Source organism: Buteo buteo, chromosome 4 (assembly GCF_964188355.1).
Source record: "Buteo buteo chromosome 4, bButBut1.hap1.1, whole genome shotgun sequence".
NCBI lineage: Eukaryota > Metazoa > Chordata > Aves > Accipitriformes > Accipitridae > Buteo > Buteo buteo.
This window is the reverse complement of record NC_134174.1, coordinates 49199819-49225464: the sequence shown is the minus strand read 5'-3', so window position 1 is coordinate 49225464 and position 25646 is coordinate 49199819. Positions and strand designations below refer to the sequence as shown.

The 25646-nt window shown below is 43.8% G+C and overlaps 1 protein-coding gene across 3 annotated transcripts in view; it reads left to right on the top strand.

Annotated features, from left to right (window-relative positions):
- ARHGAP22 (Rho GTPase activating protein 22) overlaps positions 1-25646 on the top strand; it is a 126129-nt gene that overhangs the window by 81669 nt on the left and 18814 nt on the right. For 2 of the 3 annotated variants that reach the window (XM_075025976.1, XM_075025975.1), the window contains exons 2-3: positions 1847-2023; positions 22411-22618. In XM_075025976.1, the coding sequence (XP_074882077.1) occupies positions 1900-2023; positions 22411-22618 (332 nt within the window). In that variant the 5' untranslated portion in view covers positions 1847-1899. Of the gene's footprint in view, positions 1-1846; positions 2024-16203; positions 16419-22410; positions 22619-25646 lie in introns of those variants that run through there. The other variant, XM_075025978.1, reaches the window with a different exon arrangement.

Here is a 25646-nt window from a genome sequence, read left to right as displayed (position 1 = left end):
TGCCCGATCCTGAACCCCTGTTTCTGATGTGTGTGGAGGACTGTGAAAAGCCCCTTTCTTGCTATCGTATCTCCTGTAAGATGTGAAAGGGCATGGCAATACATCTGCCAGGTAAGGTACAAGAATTAGACCTCGTGACCTCTGCTTTCACCATAAGGCTGACTATGTTGGGAAAAGAATTAGGCTGTGACAGGAGTTTCACAGACTGTAATTTCCTGCTCTGACAGCTCTGTATGTAAAGGATGAAGTATGTTCTCCTTGCAGTGGAGTATGGTAGAGCATTGTTCTATTCAGATGCCTGCATCCTAGCCTTGAGCTAGAGAGCTGTCCTGCTTCATACATCTTAAAGAATGTGAATCATTCAGTAAATTAAAAATGGGAGACTGTCTGAGAGGATGCTATGAGGAAAGAAGCAGAATTTGGATACATGTGGAGAAAAAGCATTGTGGCTTTTGTTTCTTAAGCTGCATGCCTAGTCTCAGGTGGCTGTGATCTCTCTTCTTTGCTGAAAGACTGCCTCAGTTTCTGAGTTCAGTGAATTGTATCTCAGAGAGCCACAAAATCCTTCCCAACACATCTCATTTTACCTGTTTTGCTTTGCAAATCAGTGTATGATCCACGAGTGTGTCTAGGCCAGGAAACAATTAATAGTAAGTAAAAGTACTTCCTTGGCTTGCAGGCAGCTTCCAGCTTGCTCCTTTCCACAGATTAGCAAGGATTTAGGAGGCACACATTCTGTGTACGCTAAATCAGTTCTGCAGAAACCACAGCATACCATCGTCCTGCTCTTATCTCTGAATTCCATGGACAGGCAATCTCAGCTGCTCAGCACTGGCTGGCAGCTTTAGCTTGCCAGTAGGTACTGAAAGCCATGTAAGCGTGGAAATGACAGTGACACAACAGCTAAGATGTTATCTCCGTAGCAAAGCCAAAGGCAGTTTCCATGGTGATGGAGAAGCTCCAGGGCGCTAGTGATGCAGCTGCTGTGTTGGACAGGATCAGTAGCCTTTTTATACAGAGGCTGCTCCAATAAAGCTTTTATGTGTTTATGCAGTCCTCATTAGGTTGTATCTGGCTTTGGAACATAAAATGAGGGATGAGGGAAAGATTTAAACTGACTGAAGTGGGTGCTGACCTACAAAGAAAATGGGAAAAGAAGGGCGGAAATGTAAGTCTTGGAGTATCCACAAGTGACAGATGTATATGACAGCTTGAGCGCATTTGATATTCTATGCATTTGATATTCTGGTCACTACTTTCCTGAGATATTGCGTGCCAATGTTAACAGCTCCTAAAGTTCTTATTTCAAGTGGGAGAGTCAGATTCATATCCCCAAGTCTTAACTCCTCTTCAAAATGTTCCTTCTGAATTGGATCCAATATCAGAATGGGTCTCTTTCTGTACTGAGACTAGAAATTGCCAGGGACTTGTGGAAAATGGATGACGATCTTGTGACTTCTTCATCTCAAGCACTAAAATGTCTTATGATTCACTTGGTCCTCCTTTGGGGTAATAATCTCTCAATACCTCAGCACAGGTACTTGGAATTCATTTCATACTCTTCCTGTAGGGTCCTACAGCCTGCGCTTTCACTTGTTGTACCTGCTGTCCCAGCAATAACCAATTTCCAGGTTCCCACACTGGAAATGCACATTTTGCATTTCTGCTTTGATCTTCTACCAACCTGTGCTTTGTGGGTGCTGCAGCACATGAGTAGGAATTGTGTGTAAAACTGCTCAATTAAAATAATCATTTCATCATTTTGACCCAGACTTTTGGTGGTTTTAAACATTGGTTGCTCTCTTCTGAACTAGATGCTAAAAGAGATTTGTATTCTGTCTTTCAGGTGGTGCGGGGGACCGGGAAAAGATACCTGTCAATCATGAGGCTTTCCTGCTCATGGCTAATTCCCAGAATGAAATGGAAGATTGGGTGAAAGCCATCCGACGGGTTATATGGGCTCCATTTGGTGGAGGTATTGCAAATAGCTCACATGCACATAAATTAAAACATTTGCCTCAAGGTAAAACATATTCTTGTGATACTAGGATATGTGTAACACTGTAAAATCACTGAGATACCTAGATAAGCTCTTGATTGTCTGAAGTGTTTTGCAGCAAGGGGATTGGGTTGATTTTTTTTTGTCAGGGGATGGAAGGGAATGGGAGGGGAGGGCACATCCAAACTGTATAACTGACTCAGAAATGGGTGGCAGTAATAATCATATCACTATTGTCAATACTCTGTTATTTACAGCTAATTATCAACTCTTCTGTGGACCTTTCTTATCCTTATGGACATAAAGGAGTGTGTCCAGTTATCTCAATTTTCTACCACAGGGGCAGATGCCTATCTTTAACCTCTGTACAGCCAGAGGCAGCAGAACTTTTCATCCAGCTAATGTAGGGCCCAGTTGAGAAGGCAAAGCTTCCACTGGCTTCAGTGGGGGTGTAGCCTGAGGAAGAACAACCGGGTCAGGCTGAGTGAACGAACACCTGTAAGGTAATACAGCTGCTGACAATTCCTGTAGTTAAAATGAACAAAAAATCCAGACTCTCAGTGTTGATATTATACCACAATCTTCAAATTCTCAAGTCAGTAGATTAGATAGGAGGTGGTTTTGTGCTTTAGCACAGGGTTCACGGGTGTTTTCTTCTCGGTTCACTGTTGGTGACAGCAGCTACTGGCTTTGTACTGGACAACTCTATGCTTTAAAGTCACTTGTGTGTGCTACTGATGAAGTTTATGCAAATAGTGTTATCGTATGCAGATAGTGATATCGACCTCTTTTGAGAGGTACAGATAAAAAAGTGCCAGATAAGGGTTAGGTAATACAATTACTTTTGCTGAAATGAAGTTACTAGTTTTCCTGGATCTAGGGGAGGAAAAAGTGACCTTGATGCAATTGAGGGAGGCTCAAATACCACAAGGTCACTAAGACCCACTGTTTGTTAATAACTTTTGTCTTGGTGGGTTTTATTTGTTTTTGTTTTGTTTGTTTGTTTTCTTTTGAGTGACTCTTATGATTTTGAGTCTCTGTGTAGCAGTATTTGGTTTGTCTGGAGGAGATACAATCTCTACTGATGATGTAATTTTTTCCTAGGTCCTTCTTTCATTTAGCAGAAAGGGTGTATGTACAAAAGGCAGCTTGTACTTGATTCTGAGGCTGTGTGTGATGCTGTTGTGCTGTGGGAGGAACAAGCCCTTTTCACTAGTAGAAACTGATCTACCATGATTTCTCCTCAAACATGAGTGTGTGCTTGTTTTGCTTTCCTTCTCAAGTCCAGCCCACAGTGAAGGGTCTTTTAGACTCTGAGCTCACTGCAGGTCCCTGCAGTTCCTCCACCAGAGGTCTCAGAATCTCAGAGGTGGTATTTCTGTGGCCATTTGTGGTGGACTTTATAGTGTGTATTTTACAGCTTTGCTATCTGCATCAAATAAATACTGTGAGGAAAACGGAGACATTCAGTCATGACAAATGGTACACGTTCCAGCAACAGCCACCTCCTTTAGGGCATGGTGTTGTCAGCACTGCTGGTATCAATGCAAATTTGGCTTCTTTGTTAGTGTTCATGTTTTGTCCATCTCTTGGAATAGTTCTAGAGCAAGCATCTTTTTTAAAGTATTAGAATAATAATTAGATAAATAATTATAAATCCTAAGTTTTTGAAAACAAACACATGACGATGGCATAAAGATAGGGTTGGATTTCTTTTTGTTTGTTTGTTTCTTTATGGGGGCAGTGTTGTCCTAATTAATCTGCTCTTCTTCTGTACCTCTAAACTTCTCTGCAGAGCTATTGGATAACATTTTGGCTTTCCTTTAAATGAGGCAGATACTCTTACATTTGATTCCAGGAACTTGGGCTTTATAAGATATCAAAAAAACATAGAACGAAATCATGAGAATGTGGGAGCAGGGCAGTGCAGGGGGGAATACAGCAGCGCGGGAGGGGAATACAGCAGCTACTGTTTGTTGCTATTTTACATACTGCAGATTTGATCTGGTTCCATCAATGTCAATGTAAAGGCTGTTTTGGCTGTTGGTGAGAGCTGGCTTAAGCCCTATAGAAGAGAAGCAATGCAATTTGCAGAGTTGGAAAGAATTGCAATTGTGTATTGATGTTTTTCCTCTCTCTGTGGATAAAAACTACCCAAGAACATGGGTACATCCTGGGCGGTCAGCCTGGCCTGAGCTCTCTGCCCTAATACTCAGATGCATCAGTCTAAAGCTAGCTTGACTATGTATTCTTTGTAGTCAAAGCTGCATGAACAGATTCTTATGCTATGGTTCATTGCTTCTCTGAGCTGACTGAAGTGCTAGCTGCTGTCAGGACTGATCTCTTCCCACCTTGCAACCATGTGTTCCCACCACGTTTCATTCTGCTAATAGTAGTGGTTATGCAGCTGTGCAGTAGGAAATGACCTGGCAGGAAAAAGAAGCGTGGAGGATTAGTTTGTAGGTGGATTGTCTCCCTGGCCCTGCTAGCTGTGCAGCTGCAGGACTAGTAGTTCCAACACAATGAGGACAGTGGGGAGAGATGATGGGGTGAAGGAGAGATGATGGGGTGGAAGAGAGCATGCTTGTTCATTCTGAGTGCAACCCACACATAAATTGGCTTAAAGAAACCATGGAGCTGTATCCTCAGTCTCTTTGCACTTCACAAAGTATTTATAGGAATGTCAATAACTAGGAAATAGTTAAGGTGTTCAAACCATTGTTTCCGAATGGTTTTAGCTGGTTTGGGGAAGTGATCAAACCTACTCCTCCTCCATCAGAATCAGAGCAGGGCAATTTCTGTGAGTGAAATCCCAGCTCAGCTTCAATGTGGGAGGACAGTAAACATAACTGTCTCTGTGCTTTAATTGAATAATTTGAACTCTGCTTTGCTACCACCACTAATTTGAGAGCCAAGTCTTATCTATCAACACTTTTTAATACATGAAGCTAAAGGGATGGGGGGAGGAATTAAAAAGTAGGCTTTATTGTTAGTATGTAAATATCCAGCCCTGGAGAAGGTTGATATGGTATAAAAATGAATTATGCCAAGATAAAAGGGGAGGCTTAGCCACACTTTAATCTTTGCTGATGTATTGAAAAAACATAAATCAAAAAGGTTGAGGGTATCTTCTTACGTGTTGATGCGGGCACATGAACTGTGGTTAAAGGTGAAAAGCAAAGGCTTCTTAAAATAAAACAGAAGACTCCCCAAAGCTGCTGAAGGTCCCAAATTGTTAATAGGAGACACATTCAGGCTTAAAAACCACGTGGAATGTGTGCTTTGAAATAAACTTCAATTGTGGCCTTAAAATAAAATCCTAGAGTTCCTAAGTCTTTTGAAGAAGAGCTGTCTTGTTTATGGAGAAAGTAATTTCTAACAAGTTTCCCTGAGTTTCAGGCTCCTGAATTCTTGAATCTAGTCTATCTCATTCGGAGCAGAAGATTTTGTAAACTGAGATTTGAGAGTGCTCTGTATGTTTTGATCATGTCCTTAAGAATAGAGTTTGTCACAGTGGCTTGATAAAAGTGAGTTTTGGAACACATTCTGGCAGAGGGTGATTAAAACTGTTCCCTATGATCCTTCTTACCTCCATGACAAACAAATTTTGCTCTGAGTTTACATCACTGAAAGTTTATCTGGAGAGTCCCTCTGTGCCCTACAGTCATGCAGTTCTGCAGCTGCAGCTTGTAGCAGTGCCATAGTGCAAAGGATTCGTGTCCGTAGGCTTGGGTGAGAGTGAGCCTGCCAGTGTCATTCATAGGTGGATGCACTGAAAGCGTTTGGTGTAGTTGCGGGGAGAGGAGGTCATTCCTCACTGTACATGTACAGAGGGGCTGTACTTCTAGGGTGAAGAAATACAGCTACTTTAAGGAATCTCTTTCCATCTGTTCACCTCTCAGTGGGCTTTTTTGTCTTGCATCAGGTGTAAAACATACTGTGTCTAGGACTGAATTTTGGGCCATGAAGTACAAAAGCTGAGGTTTTCGGTGCCTGATTTGAAAGCCGAGTGGCATAACTCTCTCTCACAGCTCAGCACACGACCAGCACTGCATGGGGACAGAATCATTCTGTGTTAATCTGGTGTTATGTTTGTGGTTTTGTGTTTGTTTTCTTCTGTTTACATATTATTTCTTGCCATGAGCAGTTCCTTGCTCCTCTGCCAGAAATGCATGTCACAGCCCCTTTCTCTCTCCATTACTTTATCCTTATTTCTCCTCCTCCTCATCCCAAGCTTTCATCAATTCCTTCTGATGGAGGGGAGGTGAAGCAGTTGGAAGGTATGTGTTTCCCTTAGGCAAACATGGAGAGCTTTACCCTGTGGCAAAGTAACTGCTCTGCAAGAGCTCCACAAGTGGTTTCTCTGTTCAGGAGCAATAGTCACTTTTTAACTGGTGGCTTCTTAAGAAGTGTCCACTGAGGAAGCCACTCTACTATCATTAATTCCAGTCCTCTTCTCCATAAAGATAAACCATGATGTGTGGATTCTTTCTTCTTCTGCCAACAAAACTGTGCAGAGAATGTTTTTGCTGGCAACAAGGGCCCTGTGCAGACCATGTCTTGTATTAGGGGAGAGCTGCAAACTAGGGGACAAGTCTCTGAGGTATAATTTAATACCTGGCTCAATGTCATTATGGGTAATGGAAGAATAGCCCTACATAGGCCTAGTTAGGGATCCTGTTTTAGATGAGTAAATGTCTTTCAGATAACATCTGCATGAGAGCAAAACATGATTGTTTTGAAGGGTCAGGTATTGGTATTAGATGCATGTCCACCAAGATGCCAGACTGTTTAGGAGCTAGGACATGATGTTAAGTCTTGGGAGTCTGAGGTTTAATTTCTTCACCTGTAAGGTGGGGATTTTCCAGCAAGAGCATCATGAGCATAGAATCATATCAGTGAATTTAAGATGCTAAGATACCACTGTAATGAAGAAGAGGTAGGTGGCTTCTGTTATCTGCCCAGTGTGAAGACAGAGAGGAGCTTTTTGCTCCCTGTCTTGCTAGAGGGCTCCCCCGGAGTGGCAGTCTGAAGTAGGATTCCTGGCTGGGCCAAGAGGAGCCCTTTCACTAGGTGGCAGAGTGGGTTTCCTTTGTGCAGGCTCCCACAGGTGTGTGGGGAGTGACACTGCGTGTTTGTTATGCCTGATATGTGCCGTTATCTCTGCACAGAGATGGCTGGTGCCTAATGCAGCTTATCAGTGTTTGCTCTTCAGTGTTGTCTCATGCTGGGAGATGGACCCAACCAAGGGAAGATGAAGAGAAAGATGATGGGGCTTATGAGTTCAGATATCTACCCAGGACTAGGGGATGCATGAATCACCTGTGAGGAGGTAGTGGTTAGCCTTGCCCCAGGCAAAGGTATCACAAGCAGAGGCTACACTTGTGGGTATAGAAACTGAGACACAGAGTTAGAACTGAAGTAAGTTAGGAGTGGGTCTTGCTGCCGAAACTGCTTACAACAGAGAAAGTTTTAAGATCTGTTTCTGAGGTCTGATTAAGTTATTTTTTCTAACTTATCTCTGTCAAATATATTTGGGGCTTCTATTACTGCTTTATGACAAACATATTTTACCGACATGATGCAGCCTTGAAGCAGGCAAAGGCTATTGTCCTCATTTTTTGTAAAGGAGGAATCTGAGGTATTGAGCAATCAAGTAACTTGCCTGAGGTTCCAATGACTATCTGTAAAAGAGTGCTCTGAAGGCATCATTCAGCAAGGCAAATAGAAGGATTGCAACCCTGGACCTGAGGAGAAAAGACTTTGGCCTTCTCAGGGATATGCTTGGAAGAATCCCATGAATATGGTCCTGGAGAAAAGAGGAGTCCTGGATATCTCATTGATTTTTCAAGGATTGCTTCCTCCAAGCTCAAGAACAGTCCTCCCCCATCTGCAGGAAACCACAGAAAGATGGCAGGAGGCCTGCATGGATGAACAAGGAGCTCCTGACAAAGCTCATACCTAAAAAGGAAGCATAGAAGTGGAAGCAGGGACAGGTGACCTAAGAGGAATACGGAGAAACTGTCTGAACATGCAGGAATGGACTTAGGAAATTTCCGAACATATTGAGGTCAAAAAGGTGACTGGGAGTAGTCAGCATGGATTTATGAAGGCGAAGTCCTGCTTGACCAACCTGATAGCCTTCTATGATGAAATGGTGGATGAGGGAACAGCAGTGATTATTGTTTGTCTTTAGCAAGGCTTTCAGCACTGTGTCCTGTAATATCCTCCTTTACAAATTCATAAAGTACAGACCAGATGAATAGACAGTAAGGTGTATTGAAAACTGGCTGAACTGCTGCATTCAAAGGATTGTGATCTGCTGCCCAAAGTCCATCTGAAGGTCAGTCATTAGTGGTACACTCGAGGGGCTGATACTGGGGCCAGTACCGTTTAACAGCTTCATTAATGACCTGGATAATGGGACACCCTCAGCAAGCTTGCAGATGATATTGGGAGGAATGGTTGGTGCATCAGATGGTTGTGCCATCATTCAGAGGGGCCTCAACAGGCTGGAGAAATGAGTGGACAGGAACCCTATGAAGTTCAACAGAGAGTAATGCAAAGTCCTGCACCTGGGGATGAATAAACCTAGGCAACAGTACATGCTGGGAGCTGACGGGCTGGAAAGTAGCTTTGCAGAGAAGCACCTGGGATGCTGTTGGATAACAAGTTGAACGTGAGCCAGCAATGCACCCTTGTGGCAAAGAATGCCAACAGGTTCCTGGGCTGCATTAGGAAGAGCATTGCCAGCATGCTGAGGGAGGTGAGCCTTCCCCTCGGCACTAGTAAGACCACATCTGGAGTGCTGTCGTGGTTTTAACCCCAGCTGGCAACTAAGCACCACACAGCCACTCACTCACTTCCCTGCCAGTGGGATGGGGAAGAGAATGGGAAGGGTCAAAGTGAGAAAACTCATGGGCGGAGGTAGAGACAGTTTAATAGGTGAAGCAAAAGCCATGCACGCAGGCAAAGCAAAAGAAGGAATTCGTTCACCACTTCCCATTGGCAGGCAGGTGTTCAGCCATCTCCAGGAAAGCAGGGCTTCATCGCGTGTAATGGTTACTTGGGAAGACAAACGCCATCAACCCAAACGTCCCCCCCTTCCTTCTTCTTCCCCCAGCTTTATATGCTGAGCATGACATCATACGGTATGGAGTATCCCTTTGGTCAGTTGGGGCCAGCTGTCCCAGCTGTGTCCCCTCCCAACTTCTTGTGCTCCCCCAGTCTACTCACTGGTGGGGTGGTGTAAAAAAGCAGAAAAGGCCTTGACTTTGTCTAAGCACTGCTCAGCAGTGATGAAAGCATTCCTGAATTATCAACACTGTTTTCAGCATATATCCAAAACATAGCCCCATACTAGCTACTGTGAAGAAAATTAACGCTACCTCAGCAAAAGCCAGCACAAGTGCTTTGTCCGGTTCTGGGCTCCCCAGGACAAGAAGGACGTGGGCTTACTGGAGTGAGTCCAGCAAAAGGCCACTAAGATGATTAAAGGATTGCGGCAAGTGAAATACGAAGAGAAGCTGAGAAGGCTAGGATTGTTTAGCCTGGAGGAGAGAAAGTTCAGAGTGGATCTTATCACAGTGTATAAATAGTTGATGGAAGGGTATGAAACTAAAAGCAAAGCTAAGCGTGTCAAGGGCAAAAGGTGTTCTTTACTGACTTTTGAAGATCCTACCTTTAGAAGTTAGATGGCTGCTCCCCTCTACGTAAAATTCATAACTTTCACATCTCTTTAGTTCACTCCTCACATATATTTAATCTTTAAAGCTGCTGGCTAAAGGCTTTAAGTGACATTCAGTACCAGTGCCCAAGCTTATCTGGTCTCTGAGTGGAGACCATGCAGTACCCTGGCCATCGCAGAGCAGAAATGGGTGTTCTTGGAGTACTGTGTCAGGGCTTGTCAGAGGGGCAAGTCCCCCGCTACTGCTTTCAAAAACTCCAGGCAGGCAGCAGCCAAAGTTCTGCACTGTAATGCTGTATCTCCAGCTGTCATTAACCAGCTTAGTTCCAGTGGCTTCTGAAGGGTGATGCCATTTGGCATAAGGTGAATGAATTTGTAGTACTTTGTTAGTGTGGACACTCCTGGGCACCAAAGAGCAGGCATCCAGAGCTGGGGAATGACAGGTAGCTGAGCAAGAATCCTTCTCGGTGTCTCTGCTCAACCAGATAGCGGATAGAGAAAAACGACAACTAGAAATGACTTCTATTACATTTGCAGGTGAGCAGGGTAAAGCTTTTCATGGGATTTGCTTGATTAAATGTTTTTTAGTTGGTAAATGCTGGCCTGATAAAATGAAACATCACATGGGGATATTTCCATTTGGATGAAATTTGTGCTAGGAAAGGTTTTTCAAGCTCAGGGTAAAATTTTTAATACAAGCTCTGCCCTGAATTGGTCTTGTACTCCAGAGGTTGTATAAGCAATTAAGATGTAAAAGCTATCCAACTTAAGCCCTTTCCTCAAAAAAATGACTTTGAAAACGGTCTTGGAAAAGAGGAGAGTGCAGGAAGGTCTGATGGATGAAAGTACAAATGTAAGGAGGATTTGAAGAGTGCATAATCATGAAGTTTGAACCAAGAAAAAAAGTGTTTAATGCAGTGCACAATTAAATTATGAAACTCACTGTCACCAGATGTGGAAACAAAAATAATAAATGAATTCAAAATAGAATTAGATGGGTTCATAGAAGATCAGTCCACCTGGGCTATCAAAGAAAAAGTTCTGGAGGGAGTTATTAGCTTCATATACCTTGTATTGCTAAGAGCAATCCAGCTTTAGATGAAATATGGTGGGGCTTGTGTTTGCTTCAATAACAAATTTTTTTCCTCTTCTCTTCAGCTAGTTAAGTGCCATGGAGAGGTGATAGTGGCTGTGCATTTGTTATATTTTTGGTGGCTACTGCCTGTAGCACATAGTTTGACCAGTACTGCCTCCTACACTGTGGTTTCTCAGTGAGACCTTTCCTGTAATCATTAGATTCATGCTTGATGTTTGAGAGCTGACAGTCTTTAAAACACTGATGATTCTCACTGCACGTCCTGGCAGTGTATGATTAATGGGACAAACATGTTCCTGTGGTGTTTCTCAGCTTGCAGGCAAGTATTTTAATTTCTCTGTATTAGTCCTTTGGTGAATATTATGAGGATATGTGCTTACTGAAGGGGAATGGTAGCCTGCTCCTTGCAAGTTGCAATTTTAACCATTTAGAAGGTGAGAACGAAGAAATTCACCCTGTCTCTCTTTTCCTATTTCTTTTCTAAAGGTTACCCTTCTACTCCCTACAGTTGCTCCTTTTTTCTTCTCCATCATCATGTAATCAGGCTTGCAATTTTCCCTTCCTGCCTTCTGAGTTGCAGGTCAGGGAAGGGAACACATGCAGCCCTTGACTTCTTCTAGAAGTGTTCCTGAAAGGCTATCAGATTTACTGAAATGTTTTATCCATTTTAGAAATTGGAGCTAAATGCCACCCCCTCCCTGAGCACAGCCAGTCAGGTTCAGCTGTTGCTAGAACTTAGACCATGACCTTAGGCTTGGGTGGTGAAGGTATAAGTTATGCTCTATATTGACTGAGGATTTAGTTGGATAGTGGAGGATAAAGGTAAATGTGTGGGAGTTAGCTAACACATTTTCATCACTGATTGAGTTTGAGGAAACAACAAACCAAAACCATATACAATTTACCTAGTAGTGAGTTTTACAATTGCAGGTTACAGATTGACAGAGGTATTTATGATGAATTTTGATTTGGATAAGCACCCATGTGTTCAATGTCGATCCTGCCTGCTTCTCAGTGACTGATTGTTCTTAGGTTATCAGCCTCTCGGGCTTGGGACATGGGAAGGCTTGAGGACATAAGCTTGTTCGGTTTTCTGAATGGACAAAAGGGGCTGGTCTTCTAATTTCTGGTTGTGAATCTAGATCACAGGCCCTGCCAGATTCCAGGATGGCCAGAACTCCAGGTGGCTCATTTCATTCTGTATTAGAGATGAGGATCAGCAACAGGTTTCAGACTCTGTGATCCTTGCATTTGAACCCACAGCTGGAATTGTCATCCTTCTCTAGTGATGAGATACTGGTGGCAACAATTATACTATCTCATAACTGTTTTTTACAAACTAACACCCAGAATTTTTGTAAAACTTTTCTGTGCAGTGGGGCATCAACATGCAGCACACTTGAAAGAGAAGATCTGCTGGTCAGATGCTTTCTACAGACATAGCTTCAGTCAAGTCTGTGGAACCTATCTATTAAATGTAGACAGGCATGTGCAAGAGTCAGTAAATAAAAAGTTCTGTAAAAGATGTTCTTATGTTGTGGGGAGCAAGAAGTTTTCCAGGGCACGTTTGTCCAGATCACTGCTTGCTAAAAGGCACTTTTTGTTGCTCTTGATGTTTAGTTCTCTAAACACTTCTTGCCTTTGTTTAGAGAGAAATAGACCAATGAACACAGGGGTTTGGCTCTGAATTCAGAATGCTGTGGTTAAGTGATGTTTTAGGTCTCTTTATCATCTTTTCTCTGTGAGCAAATAGTTACAATCTCCATTTAGAGCATAAACTGGTCAGAGTCCACAGCAGGGTAATTTATAGTGCTGCTCAGTCAGTTCATTTCTTGACATATGACGGGAAGACACCTCACACAGGTTAGGCAGAATCTATTGTGATAGAAGGATGAACATAGCTATTTGCTAACCCTTTAACCCAGGGTGAACTGGTTTATCAGCCAGTGAGCCGAAGCCTGTTTATTCTTATAAGATTTCATTTTACCAGTAAAGGTTAAGACCCCAGCCCAGAGCAGGGGAGGTGTGTGCGGACATCATTTTGTTCAGAGAAGGATCTGTCCAAAGTGTTTGGAGAGGGAGGGAACTGGAAGGGAAACTTTCTGTACGGGGAACATACTGTTCAAGTCCTTCCTGCTGGGTTCAGCCCTGCGACTGATCACCTGTAGCCATTTCACTGCCAACTTTCAACAGATACAAGGAGTGCCCATGTTTGCCTGGGTTAAAAAATGAGTCTGTACGAGGCTCAATTTACTTGAAAATTAGGGAACTTCAGCTCTGATTCTAACTTTAATGTTAGGCCCTTTCTGTACAAATAGACGAAGCAGTTTCCTAGATCTGAGCTCCCTCAGACAGGTCCGCTTGAGTATACCTGTATATTAGCTAATACTCTAAGCCAGTGTCTAAAAATACCCACACCCTATGGGCACTTGCTAGAGCTGTGCAAGCCAACAAGTTTGCTCACAATCAGAGATGAGGAGGAATCTTTTCTAAGTTCATGCGAGTTCACCATTCCTGTCTGTTGCAACCAGATTCAAGACTGAATTTGACCTGAGGTAGATGCCAAGCCTGAGACATGCCTGGATTTTCAGAGGTTGTGCGAGCTGTAGTGAACTTCCCAGCCACTCTCAAGGCTTGTAGTGACATGTACAGGCAGGATGCTTTCTCCCTGTTCTGGTACCTGCAGCAGAATAACTGCAGTGGTTCTAGCTCATCAGAGTATTACTAGGACTCTCTCCATACAATGACACCAGGAAGGAAAATGCCTCCAGCTCCCCAGCAGCAAGATCATGGGAGACTTACTCACTAAACAGTTTCAGAAACCCAAGTTCTTCTTTAGGAAAATAAGAGCCGCTCAGTGGTAAGCTTCTCTACAGTTAAACAAATTGACACCAATGGGGAAAGAGGGAGTTCAGTCTCCATTACCCCTTCTCTCCTTGGCACATGTGTATGAGGAGATCTCCAGGTGAAAATTTTGATGGTAGTTTATATGCAATGTGGCCAGCTCTCTGGATTTTATTGCTATTCTTGCAGTATCAAGTATACTTCTGGAGTCTGCAGCCCCTGCAATCCAGTGATTATGTGTGAATCTTGGATTTCATTTTTGAGAAATGTGGTTAACAGAGAAAGCAGGATTCAAGTGTGACCTGGAAATTCAAAACACAGAAGACAAATTAAATATATATATATATATATATATATAGTGATTTTTATTCCAGTCTCATCATATTCTGTGGTCTAAGTCATGATTTTTAACACAATGCTTTGAAAAGGATTGAGAATTGTTTCATATAAGGAAACAGGTGTTAACTGTGGAGTGTGTAGATATGCAGCACAATGTTGCATTCTTCTCACAGGACACCTATAACTGCAGAGTTACCATGTGTAGGGAACAACACTGAAGCAGCTGCTATTTTATGCTTTCGTTGTGATGCTCATGTGAGCAAGCAAGCATGTGCTCCTGCTTTTTTCTCTCACCAGAGAGCTGTGTTTGCACTTTCTTTGGAGAAGAGTTTACATTGTCTTCATCATCTCTTGTACTACTCACAGATATTATAAGCTATGCTGAAGTCTAATCATGCTTTGAGTCATGCTGTGTCCTTGGCCATAGAGAGGCTGTGAATTTCACGGGTTAATTATACTTTGGGTATAACAATATCCATGTTAAACAACATGACATTCTATTTCATTGGATACCTCCTTGTTCTTGTGTTTTGAGAGATGGAAAACAGAAATGGAGAACTGAATGGAAGAATAAAAGTCTGCATTTTCTATCTCCTGGGCTCCCATCCCAAACATTGAGTCCTAGGCTCCGTAATATTTTTAGCAGACGTGACACATTTTGAGGCATTGTTCCAAGGAATAGTGCCAAAAATCCTGATGGTGTCTCAGCTATTCAGAAGAGGCTTGGTCCTGCTCACCAGTTAGCACTGTGGGCAGTCTCTCCCCAGCCTACAGCCTGCTGTGTTCACCACAAGGGAAGAGAGGATAATAAAAGGGTGAAGAATACCCGGGATCACATTTGTACCTTTTGTGTAAGGATCTCCATCGCTTTCCAAATATTCTTTAGTGGGCTTTAAATACTGTCTAGTGTATTGTCTGGGATTCTGGTGTCTAGTTGTGCAATACCTTGCTTCTCAAGGTATATCTTGAATAGCTAAGGAATACCTTACTACCTTGCCATTCAAGAACTGGAGCTTTCGATCCTGGTACTGCCTTCACCTGTAGTGAGAGATAGTCATTTCTTCAGGAGCTTTTGATCAAAACAGAGAATGTAGAGACAGAGTTTGATCCCAAGTTTCCTGAGTTGCAGGACAACACTGTCTCAGTGACCGCAATTTCAGAGCTTGACTACTGGGTCAGTATCTTCTTTGACATGTGTGTTCAAACTGAGCCAAACTGTAGCTAAGGAAGTGGTGGGCCACTAAATTCAGATGAGTGTGGTCTCTACAGTGACCGTGGACATGATATTTTAATAACAGAAGCAGATGAGTGGCTGCAGACAGGAATAACTTTTTTTTTTCCTCCCCTCTCCTGTAGAGGGAGATGAAGTTAGCCAAGCTTGTTAAAAATCCCCAGAAGCTTGGTGCAAAAGTTTTGGGTGGTGACTTCTGCAGATCTGCAATCACGAGTGCATTTTGTAAATGGGATGGAGGGCTGGCCTCTGTATAACTGCATGGGGCATTGTGTGATAAGTGTTTTTCTTAAATACAGGCTTCTTACCCTGAGAGCACGAGCCGAGGAGGTGAATGTTTTCCTGCAAGTGAGTCCTCGGGATTGGTTCACATGTAAGGAGCTTGTAGTTCCTTCCTCTACCAGTTATTCAGCAGAGGTATTCTTCATCAGGCAACTTCTCTGTAAAGGGCTAAAGCAGAGGCTGTAAGCACAAAAACCTGCACAGATCAAAGACTGTAGCTTTTCCTAAGCTGTGTAAAACTTTCCAACATGTCTCAGAGCTGTGGAGATGCTCTCAGAGCACTCTAAGGCTAAGGTGGGGGGATGTTCCCCTCCAAAATGAGGTTTCTGCTTCTGGTGTTTTGCAAGCAGATCAGAGGCCAGACCAGGGCACCAAGTTGCCTGCAGCACAACTAACATTGCCTGTATCAGGAAGGGATCCAGAGCGTGGCATGCAGACAGCAACTGTTGCTCAGCTTTTCCAGCTATCTAGAATAGATCTGACAAGCAATTAGAGCATGAATATATTACAGAGCCGATGGGGGATGCCTTTGTTAAAACTTGTGACCCATACTTAGCTGCTGTTTACATTGGCGGCAGCTTCGAGGGTGGGCAAGACCCTACCTGCCTGTCTTTCTCTTCTCTCCTTCCCCATGCGGAGGGAGCTGGGGAGCTCTGCATCTCATTGGATATTTCAAATGCTTTCTGCACAAGTCATAATTAATGCCGAGTTGTGGAGCTAAGACCAGATGTGCTGCTGAGATTATCTCCCAGGGCAGATCGGCTGCTCTCTGCTCTGTAGCGCTGGGTGAATGGAAAGCTGCCAGTGCTGGGACTCAGAATGTGTCTGATGCCTGAAGTCAGGACTTTCTTTCTCTGCCGCTCCTGCTGTCTGACACTGCCTGGTTTCTGCTTGAAGCTCAGCGCCTGTCATGTAGCGGAGTGCTGCACAAGAACAAGAGGTATGAGATGATTTTCCAGAGTTTAGATTTGTGTATGGTTTTCTTTTCCTAGATGAAAAGCAGATATTTGAGGTTAGCCTCAGACAGAAGCTAAGAATCTAAAAAAGGATCTGGCTTTACAAAGGGGGAAAGAGTGGGAAGGATCCAGTCTATGGCCAAGAATACTACCGGATGTCAAGCTAGCATTTAAAGATAGTTCTGGGGAGGTGTGTTTCTGTTTGCTTTTACATAGAATATTTAAATGGCTGTATGTGGCTGAGAGCACTCAGCTCCCAGTATATGGAGGCTGCTCTTTGTGGGGAATGGGATCAGAAGACACCATGTTCTACCACAGACCCGTTTGTGTGACCTTGGGCAAGTTACTTCATCAGTTTCTCTTGATTCCTAATTATCTGTCACTTCCTTTCCTTTCCTCTGTTCTTGCATGCTTTGTCTGGCCGGATTGTTTAGTTGTTAGACACTATCTTTTCTTAGGCATGTACAGCTCCTAACGTAGAACTCCTTTCTCAATTGCTGCTGCAGTAATCCACATAGTATGTGCTTGGGTGGGCCAGGGCAGGGAAAACAAGAGTTATAGGTTTGTATGTGTTTTGTGCTGTGGAAGCATATGCATTTCTGAATGTCTGCCCATGATTTTTTCTCAGTGCTTTCATGTGTGAGAGGGATAGATAAATGGGAGCCTAAGCATGAATGTGGGAAGGTAAAAGCAGACACTTACCTGTGCAGGTGAGCACGTACACAGTCTTTACATCCGTAAACTGCCTGTCTGTGAGGCACCACATGCATGCGTGGGTGTATGTACTGCTGTATAGCAGCATCCAGGTGTGTGCCTGATTATCTTCCAGCACATCTTTTAACGTGTGTGTACTAAGCTGTCCATATAGCTGACGTAGGTGTGTCTGGACTTTTCTCACTTTAAGCACATACGGAGTCCTTAGTTCTCCCCATAAAGAAAATCTACTCAAGAACTGACTTTATTATCTCTGTCTTTAGTTTATTTTGGTTGAAATCAGAGCTCTGATGAGGAAAAATGAAGCAGGGAGCATATATTTTTCCTGCCCACTGCATGTCTGGACAGCATAGCTGAATGTATAGGCTCTGTATGCCTGGAGCTGGTGGGTGAGCTATTCAGGCCAGGACAGAGAGCCTGTCTGTGTCTTAGTACATCATTCCTGGCTCGTTTTTTCCACAAAGAGCCACCTAAATCTTTAAAGAACAGTAGCAGCTTGTTGCAGTAGAGGAAAGAAATTCTGTAGCTCCGCTAGCTAGCGCAGTTTTTTTAGTATCTCTTGAATCTTTCTGAGATTAAGGAAGGGGTCCCAGGCATGCTGGGGTTTTTTTTCTGCTTTGAAACCAAACAAAAGGGCCTAGCTATAGATAAGGATTTGACAAGGAAAGTTAACCCTTGGGTTGCTAGTAGCTTTGGCTTTATTTCCAGCCTAACTCTGTCTGTGTGACTGGATGGCACTGGCTCCCCTTCCAAATGAAGAGAAAAACTTTAATGTCTTCCAGCAGGATCATCAAATGGAGTGAAGCGCTGCCAAGTTCAGCCTGAGCTGCAGGCCCCAGTGATTAAAAACAGGCCTGTGCCTTGAGGAGCCAGCAGATGAGGCTGTGTGTGACTGGCTCCATATTAGCTTTTCCTTGCAAGGCAGGGCAGTCCTTGTCTAGCCTGGCAATGCTATGATATCCTGGTAGTTTCAGGGACATTTTACAACGTCAGTTTTACAAGCCCTTCTGAGACCTAGCTGAAGTGAGATGAGCTTTACAGAGCTAGCAGGACACCACCTTCTCAGTCTGCCCTGTTTAGCCCTGGGAGACTAAAGTAAGTGCATCTGCTATGTCTCTTGTCAGTGTAGCTGTGAGAGCCCTAGAGGTAATTTTCCTGAGGGTAGACTTCATCAAGGCCCCCCAGCAGATGCCCAGATGAAAGATTTCCACAAGCCCAGAACTGTTAGCAACTCTAACTTGCCTTTGACAGTCCCTTTCCAGCCCCACTCCAAAGACAGCTCTTAGCTTGCTCCTTCTCTGAACCCTAGCACTAATTTCCTTTTCTAAGCCATGGACAAGCTCTGCAGCCACTGCACAGATGAACAATTTCTCCAAGGCCAGCTTTCCAGCCTCACTCTAACTGCAGCTCTGTGCTTTCTCTCTCTAAAGCCCAGCCCTAATGCTCCTACTGCCAAAAGACTTGGTCTGGGAGCAGTGTTTCTTCTGAGCAGCAGCTGGGGGGGTCCTTGTCTATGGCTCAGCAAAAAAAATTAGGGCTAGCCTAGAGAGAAAGAAAAAGCATAGAGCTGCAGTGTAATTGGGGCTGCAAAGGGAAGTTGCAGTTACCAATAGACTTGGCTTGGGTGAAATATTTTGTCTGCGTGATGCTTGGTGACCTTTTCTAGTGCTTCCCTGGAAAATTAGGGGTCAGGGTTGAAGGAAAGAGAAAACATAGATCTGCAATTGGAGTTGGGCTGCCAAACTAAGGTGGGAGGCAGCCAAGAGAGCTGGGCTGAGAGAAGTCTTTCACCCTGGCAATGGCTTCAGGGTCTTCTCTTCCCCTCAGCAAAAAATTACCCATGAGGGCTGTGTGATCTCACCTGCACAGCCTTTCGGCACACACTGTAACACAAGCTTGTGCTAGCTCCTTTCACTCATCATATGATAGGTAGATCAGCTTCATCGTCACTCATGTCAGTCTTGGTTTCATGGCTGGTTTTTCTTGTTACCTATTTGAAATGGTGTGAAGGGAGATGAGCAGTATTGCAGTAGAAGAATATTACAGTGCCTTTTTTTCCTCCAAAGATCGCTGTTTCCATCCAGGAGAAAAAGGTGTTACCAACCTCCATGCCTGAAGAAGGGGGAAAGACAGGGTCCCCAGCATCTGGTTCTGCAGCACACACCCACAGTAATGTTAATACTGTGCTTGTGAAAGGTCCATCTGCTGCTCCTTCTGAATCTCAAAGCAGGTCACCCTTCTATCTCTGTTATCTTAGCGTCACATTCCTTAACCTCTGTATCAGTGGTCTGTGTTTGGCTGCAGTCAACTGCAGGAGTCACTGACAGGTTGATTGTACTTGCAGAAAGCTACTGCTGTTGTGATCCAAATTGACTGGGAAGGCAAGGACTGATATTGCCTGAAATGTATTAAAGCATGTTGCTGGCCATAGACCAGCCAAAGCTAGGGAAATGTAGATAAAGCTTCACACTGCAAGTGGAGGTTATGTGTGTGGTTGTTCTCTGTGTGCTTGCATACATGTGTCTGACACTGCTTTAGTCCTTGCTCTGAGCTAAGTCTAGAACACCAGAATATGAGCTTCTGAAAAACATTCTCTCTGTGCTCTATACCTGGGGAATGCAGAGCATTTACCTTTCCCAGAGCCTTCTCTAGACAGGTCCTTTAGGAAGCAGGGCTATGATTCAACAAGTAGAGATTTGAGAAAACAGGGCTGCTATCCTGTAATTGCCCTGACATCCACCACAGCCTGACCTCCCCCTAAACCTCTCTGTCTTGCATCTAGAAGAGTCAACGCCATGTATCATTTTAAGGAAATAGATGGGTTTGGTGGGAGGAAGCCTGGCTCAGAGATTGGTAATAGGATATGGAGGTTTTTTGTCTCTAAGGTGCACAGCTTAGGGTCTGACCCAAGCTTGCCATAACTAATGCTGAAGGACCTTGGTTTACATTGGCCTGTGGCCCAGGATCAAACATTGAGGTCGAAGGAAGAGGCAGAAATGGTCACTAGCAGAATAGCATGAGGGAGGTTAGACAGAACACATGTTTCTGCTCAGCTTTTCACAGCTGAAGGACCTGCACTGTAGCTTGCAACTCTTGTTACCTGGATCATTCCTGTGTGTATTTCTATGATATGCAACGTTGCGAGTTACTCCCCTGTGAGCTGGATTAGCAGAGAGGCTGAGATGAACAGGCTAAGGAGACTTCACTTTTTCAGCTGTGATCTGGATTTGGAAGTTATCTGAGAAACTGGGCTGAAAAGCTTGTTCTTTCATGGCTGTAAGTGCCCTGGAAATCCTTGAAGAACGCTGAGCCCCACATACCAAGCAGTTCTGCTGTGCCCTGTCATGACAGCACGGATTATATGATGAGATTACAAAGCAACCTGTGCAAAAGCAGGAAGAGATTCCCTGTCCTAGAATGTGACTTCAGAGACACCCATCTCAGTGAAAATTCAAACAGATTAGAAACAAGAACTAGTAAAATCTTTCCTCTGCAAGAAAAGCAATATTTCCAGTGATAAAGATAAATCACTCCCATGCTCCAGGGCATGCCTTCCTGCCAGGATAAGGAGGGAATTTCCTTCAAGAGTCTTCATGGCCCTCCAGCTCTGATACTGTAATGCAGTTGCGTAGGCTGGGGTGTAAGGAAGGTTTCTGTCTTCTGATGTATAACAAACTGGCAGGAAAATGAAATTGGACTTTAGGATCCTTCTTGCATGCTTCATTCAGGGAGTTGAAACTGATAGTGAAAGGTTTGTTTCTCTGAGGGTTCAGCAGGGTTGGACTGAATATAGAGAGCAGGTATGGTTTGACATGATGTGTCCCATGAGGGACAGTGAATGGTGGTTAGGAAACTTCCTGCCAGGAGTTATCAGCTTCCCATGAAAATAGGACTAAAATGAAAATGGAAAATGTGGTTACTAGCAGGAAGGTAAGTAGACCCTTAAGAAATGACCAAATTCCCTGGCCTGGTATAAGCATATGCATGCATCCATTAAACACTCCTTCGGGCTGTTGGTTGTAAACACAGTGTAACTCCAATATTGCATGCTGCTTTTTTTTTTCAGACCAGCAAGATTAACTAAGCACTGAATGCGTGATCTAAAGCTCTTCGGTATCAGTAGAAAGCTTCCTATTGCCTTGAGAAATCTTTGAATAGAATTTCCTATCTGCTATGGTCTGGTCTCATCTGATATTGAGTAGATTCTGGGATTCTCTCTCTCACTGAATTCTTATTACCAAAATATGGTTAACTTAGATGCTCTCCTCCCTGATTCCACCACACCTTGCAAGGTGCTAGAATTAGGGTTTCAGAACACAACTCAGTAGCTGTCCTTTTAGATGGAGTCGTCTCCTAGTGGCAGGGATTGAACTGAGACCTCTGGGTCTTACAGCCTGAGCCCCTTCTGTGTTGTTGAAAAGATCTGGTGCTAATAGTGGCATTCAGCAGCTGGTATAGACCAGGAACTCTAGTTTCCCCAGAGAGAGAGACAGTGCTTCATACTTGGGGATAATTAATAGATCTGACTTAAGAGTTAATTAGGCCAGTCTGGTTTTAGAGCATCTGGTGCTTCTGATATTTTCAAGGTGCAAGAAGTACAGCACACGTGTTTTAGTAGGAAGGGCAATGCAATGTATTTTGCATGCGTTTTACTCTGTGCTTTAATTTTAATTCAGAAATTTTATTGAAAGGAAAAGAAATAGAAATTAGAAGCTTGCAGGATGGTGGGCGATTTTCACAATAGCTAGTTTTAATGTTGACAACTGTATTCTGTCATGTTAGCAATCTCCTGCTAGTGGGATTGCTACCTTTTGGACTGGGCACCTGCAAAGTAATGAAGGGTAACTGTGTGACAGCTAAGAGGTAGGTGCGTGCAGAGAGGAATCGTGTCCCATAAAGTCAGTGTAGCCTATGCTTTGGCATTCTTGGGACAGAACATGCAATGGAAGTATAATTGCTTAATCCAGATTCAGCACAGCTGCAGATAACCATGAACATAATCTTAACCCCACCTTCCTTGTGTATAATGAGATATAAACTGGCTTAGGGCAGACGATAGTTTGAAGCACTTAAGAAAAAAAGTCACTTGGCATGTAATTCTTAGTTTAAAAATAATTTTATTCTTCTGAGTCTGTTAGAAACTGGACCCTCACACATGTTGACCCCCTCCATGTGAAAGTTTCCCTCATTGTATGCACTGAGCAATAGCTCAAAAAGAGTTTAAGCTGACACCCAGCTGTCTCTCTTGCTCTCTGTTGGCAGGGATCTTTGGACAGCGATTGGAGGACACCGTACAGTACGAGAGGAAGTATGGCCAGCGCTTGGCCCCACTGCTGGTGGAACAGTGTGTGGATTTTATTCGGGAGCGAGGTCTTACAGAGGAGGGGCTCTTTCGAATGCCTGGCCAAGCCAACCTTGTCAAAGATCTGCAGGATTCTTTTGACTGTGGAGAGAAGCCCCTTTTTGACAGGTGAGTTGACATCACCAAATACAGGCTGGCTTGCCTGTGGCATGTAAAATCTGGCAGAAATAGCCTTGCAGTGGCTATCCTAGTTTACATGTTCTTTCCACACCATCATTCTCTTAAAGTGCTGCTGGGGCTTTCTCCTGCATGGTGTTGGGTGCCGAGGCCTTCATTCAGCTAAGTGTTTGAGCAGAGAGAGAAATTGAGCCCGTTAATCTAGGCGGGGCTACTCCAGTGTTTCAGCTTAAGCACATGTTGAATGAAATGCATTGCTAGGTTTGGGTGCGGCATACTCAGCAGTTGGTGGGATCCCACTGTAGAAATGGATATGACAGAGGTGAACTAGGTGTTCTACTGCTTTCAGATGTTGCATTCTCCCTTGCAGCAGCCACAGCAGATCTGCCCAGGGGCAATATCTCGCCTCTTCCTTTGTCACCAGGTTTCAGAATAGTCACCACCATCTTGCACATCTTCACTGGCCGTTATATGTGCCATGTATAGAATTGGTCAGCATGTCATAACAAAGCACTTTCTGACCCCAGAAGAATTCTTGGCCAAATTTTTTTTTTTGGTCTACAATTTCAGCAGCTGAGATGGAACATTTATTTCAAAACTGATCTTTTGGTTTTGAAAATATTTTGATTTTCAACAAAACTTGAGTCAAATGTTTCTGAAATAAAAATGGCAATTTTGCATTTTTCTTCCCAGTATAAAAATGTTGCCATAATCACTCCTTGCCTGGTACAAAGACATGCTAGCTGCCTTTTTGTCCTACCGACCATGCCAATGTCAGGGAGCAGCAAGGGCCAGCTGCTCCACAAAGCAACGTGAGCCAGGAGCCAAGTGTGGTAACAAGGCTGGCAGAGGCAGTGACACAGTCCAGTGATCACCAGGCAAGCCCATAGTGACAAGGCAGGTCCAAGATCAGGGAAGGTAATTCGTCCATGAATCAGGGTCCAGGTCCAGATCAACAGGGTCTGTAGCCAGGCACAGACATGGCAGTGAGGCAGTGGGAGTTGTAGCTCAGACAAAGGATAAACAGTAGAGGCTTAGCTTAGTATCGGCTCCCATGGGAAGAGTGTCAGCCCTGGCTCGGAGTGCTCAGTCCAAGGGAACAACGCTCAGCTGCGCTATCTTTACGTTGGCCCTGAGCCCAGGGAATCAAATCATCAAGAGGGCAGATGTTCTCGGGGCCCTTGCAGCCAAACCCTGTCCTTACTCTGCAACTAACATTTCCTTCCCTCTCTCATGTGTACACCCTACTCAGAGTGAAGGTTGGCATTGTGCTAACCTAAACAGTGCTTTGAGAAATGGGCCTTGACCCTAACAGAGACCTTGAACTCCAGGGATATTTGGATCCAAGGCCATTGTATAGATCTGGCCTGATCTCTGTCACAGGTCCAGAAGTGGGATCAGATCTGGGATCTTGGCTTGGAGACCTGGCTCCATTTCTTGCCAGAACTCACTGGCACCACTTTCCCAGGTAATGCAGGCAGCATCTGGTATATTGCCAGCACATTAACCTAGGAGATCACTTCCCCTGGACCTGCAGCCAGCCTTGACATTGCCAATAGCATCCCTGCCTACTGCTGCAGGAAGAGCTAGCACTCTACTGTACGGGCAGCACAGTGTTCGGTCTCATCCTGGGAAGTATATATATCCTTAGAGTTTATTTGGAACATTCTTCTAATTCTTCCCGCCTCTCAGCTTCCCAGACCACCCATCTTCCTTTCTTTGATTCTTAACCACAGTCAGTATTTGCTCCCCAAATGAAAGTGTTAAATATTTAGAGATATTTTCATGAAAAAATAAAGTTTGAAATCATCAGATTGTCTCACTTCATCATCTCTTAAACAAAGCCTTTGTATTTTTAACTGAATGTCTGGGTGTTCTAATTCAGAATTAGAATTATCTTAGTTCATGTGGAATTGAACAAAGTTATTTTGGAAAATGCTCATATTCTGGAACAGGAGTATCTATGGAAGGAATTAATTAGGAATGACAGTTTCATTTTCATGTTTTACTTTAGTCTAATCCATACTAACTTCATTGCCATGAAGACAAGCCAAGCCTTCCCCCAGCATTTTTAAAGCAGAAAGCACCTTTATTTCCATAGGCATTTGCACTGGATAAGTAGATCAGTGCTAAGTCTCACCTTTAACAGAGGCAGTAAAGATCTCCATGAAGGAATGCCTGCCTTTTGGGTAGTTGATTTGAAACGCGATAACTGAAGGTTCAGTACAGAACTAAAGGAGGCAAGCCTAGGGGTACCCAAGTAGTGTGACAGTTGTGGGCCCCCCAGTCATTGCCTGTTGCTCTTTCCACCATGTCCACTGCCACTTGTAGGCCCAACTCTCTCCTCTTTGATATGTATAGTCACAGACAGCTATGAGGGAGAGGCAGTTCCACCCTGGCTAAGTGAAATGCTTCTCTTCCTAGCAAGAATTATTTTTCTCTATGTGCAACTAAAGCTATCCATGTATGGCCTAGGATACCTAGGCAGCGGCAAGTATTTTCTGCAAGTGCAAAATCCATATGCTTGTTTCCAAATCAGGTGCAGTGAAAGGAATATCCTTTCTTCTTCCTAGTTGCAGTCAGTGCTTTTAGATGTCTTTTCTGTCTACAGTGATCTTCCAAATGCTAGAGCCTGCCTGCCCATGGTGGATCAGATCTCTGTGATGACTGGTAATTAAAATATTTATTTTTAAAAGGCTTACCTTTCCAATTTGGATTTTAAATGCATATGTATATTCTTATGAATGGCCAGGTGTTGCTGTTTTGGAAGCATCTACAGCAGTCTGCTCCTATTGGACTTCCATGCCACCAGAAGTTTGGCTGGATTTCACATGGCCTTGTGGATGAAACAGTAACTGCAGCCAGTGGACCTGAAGCTGTAGTCTGGGCTCTGCTTCTGAGTGTTAGTCATATCCACTGTCCCAGCCCGAAACTCCACACTAAAAAAACATAAAAAAGAATAAGGGTACTGACCTAATTTATAAGGCATTCATAATCAACTGAAGAAAACCACTATGTG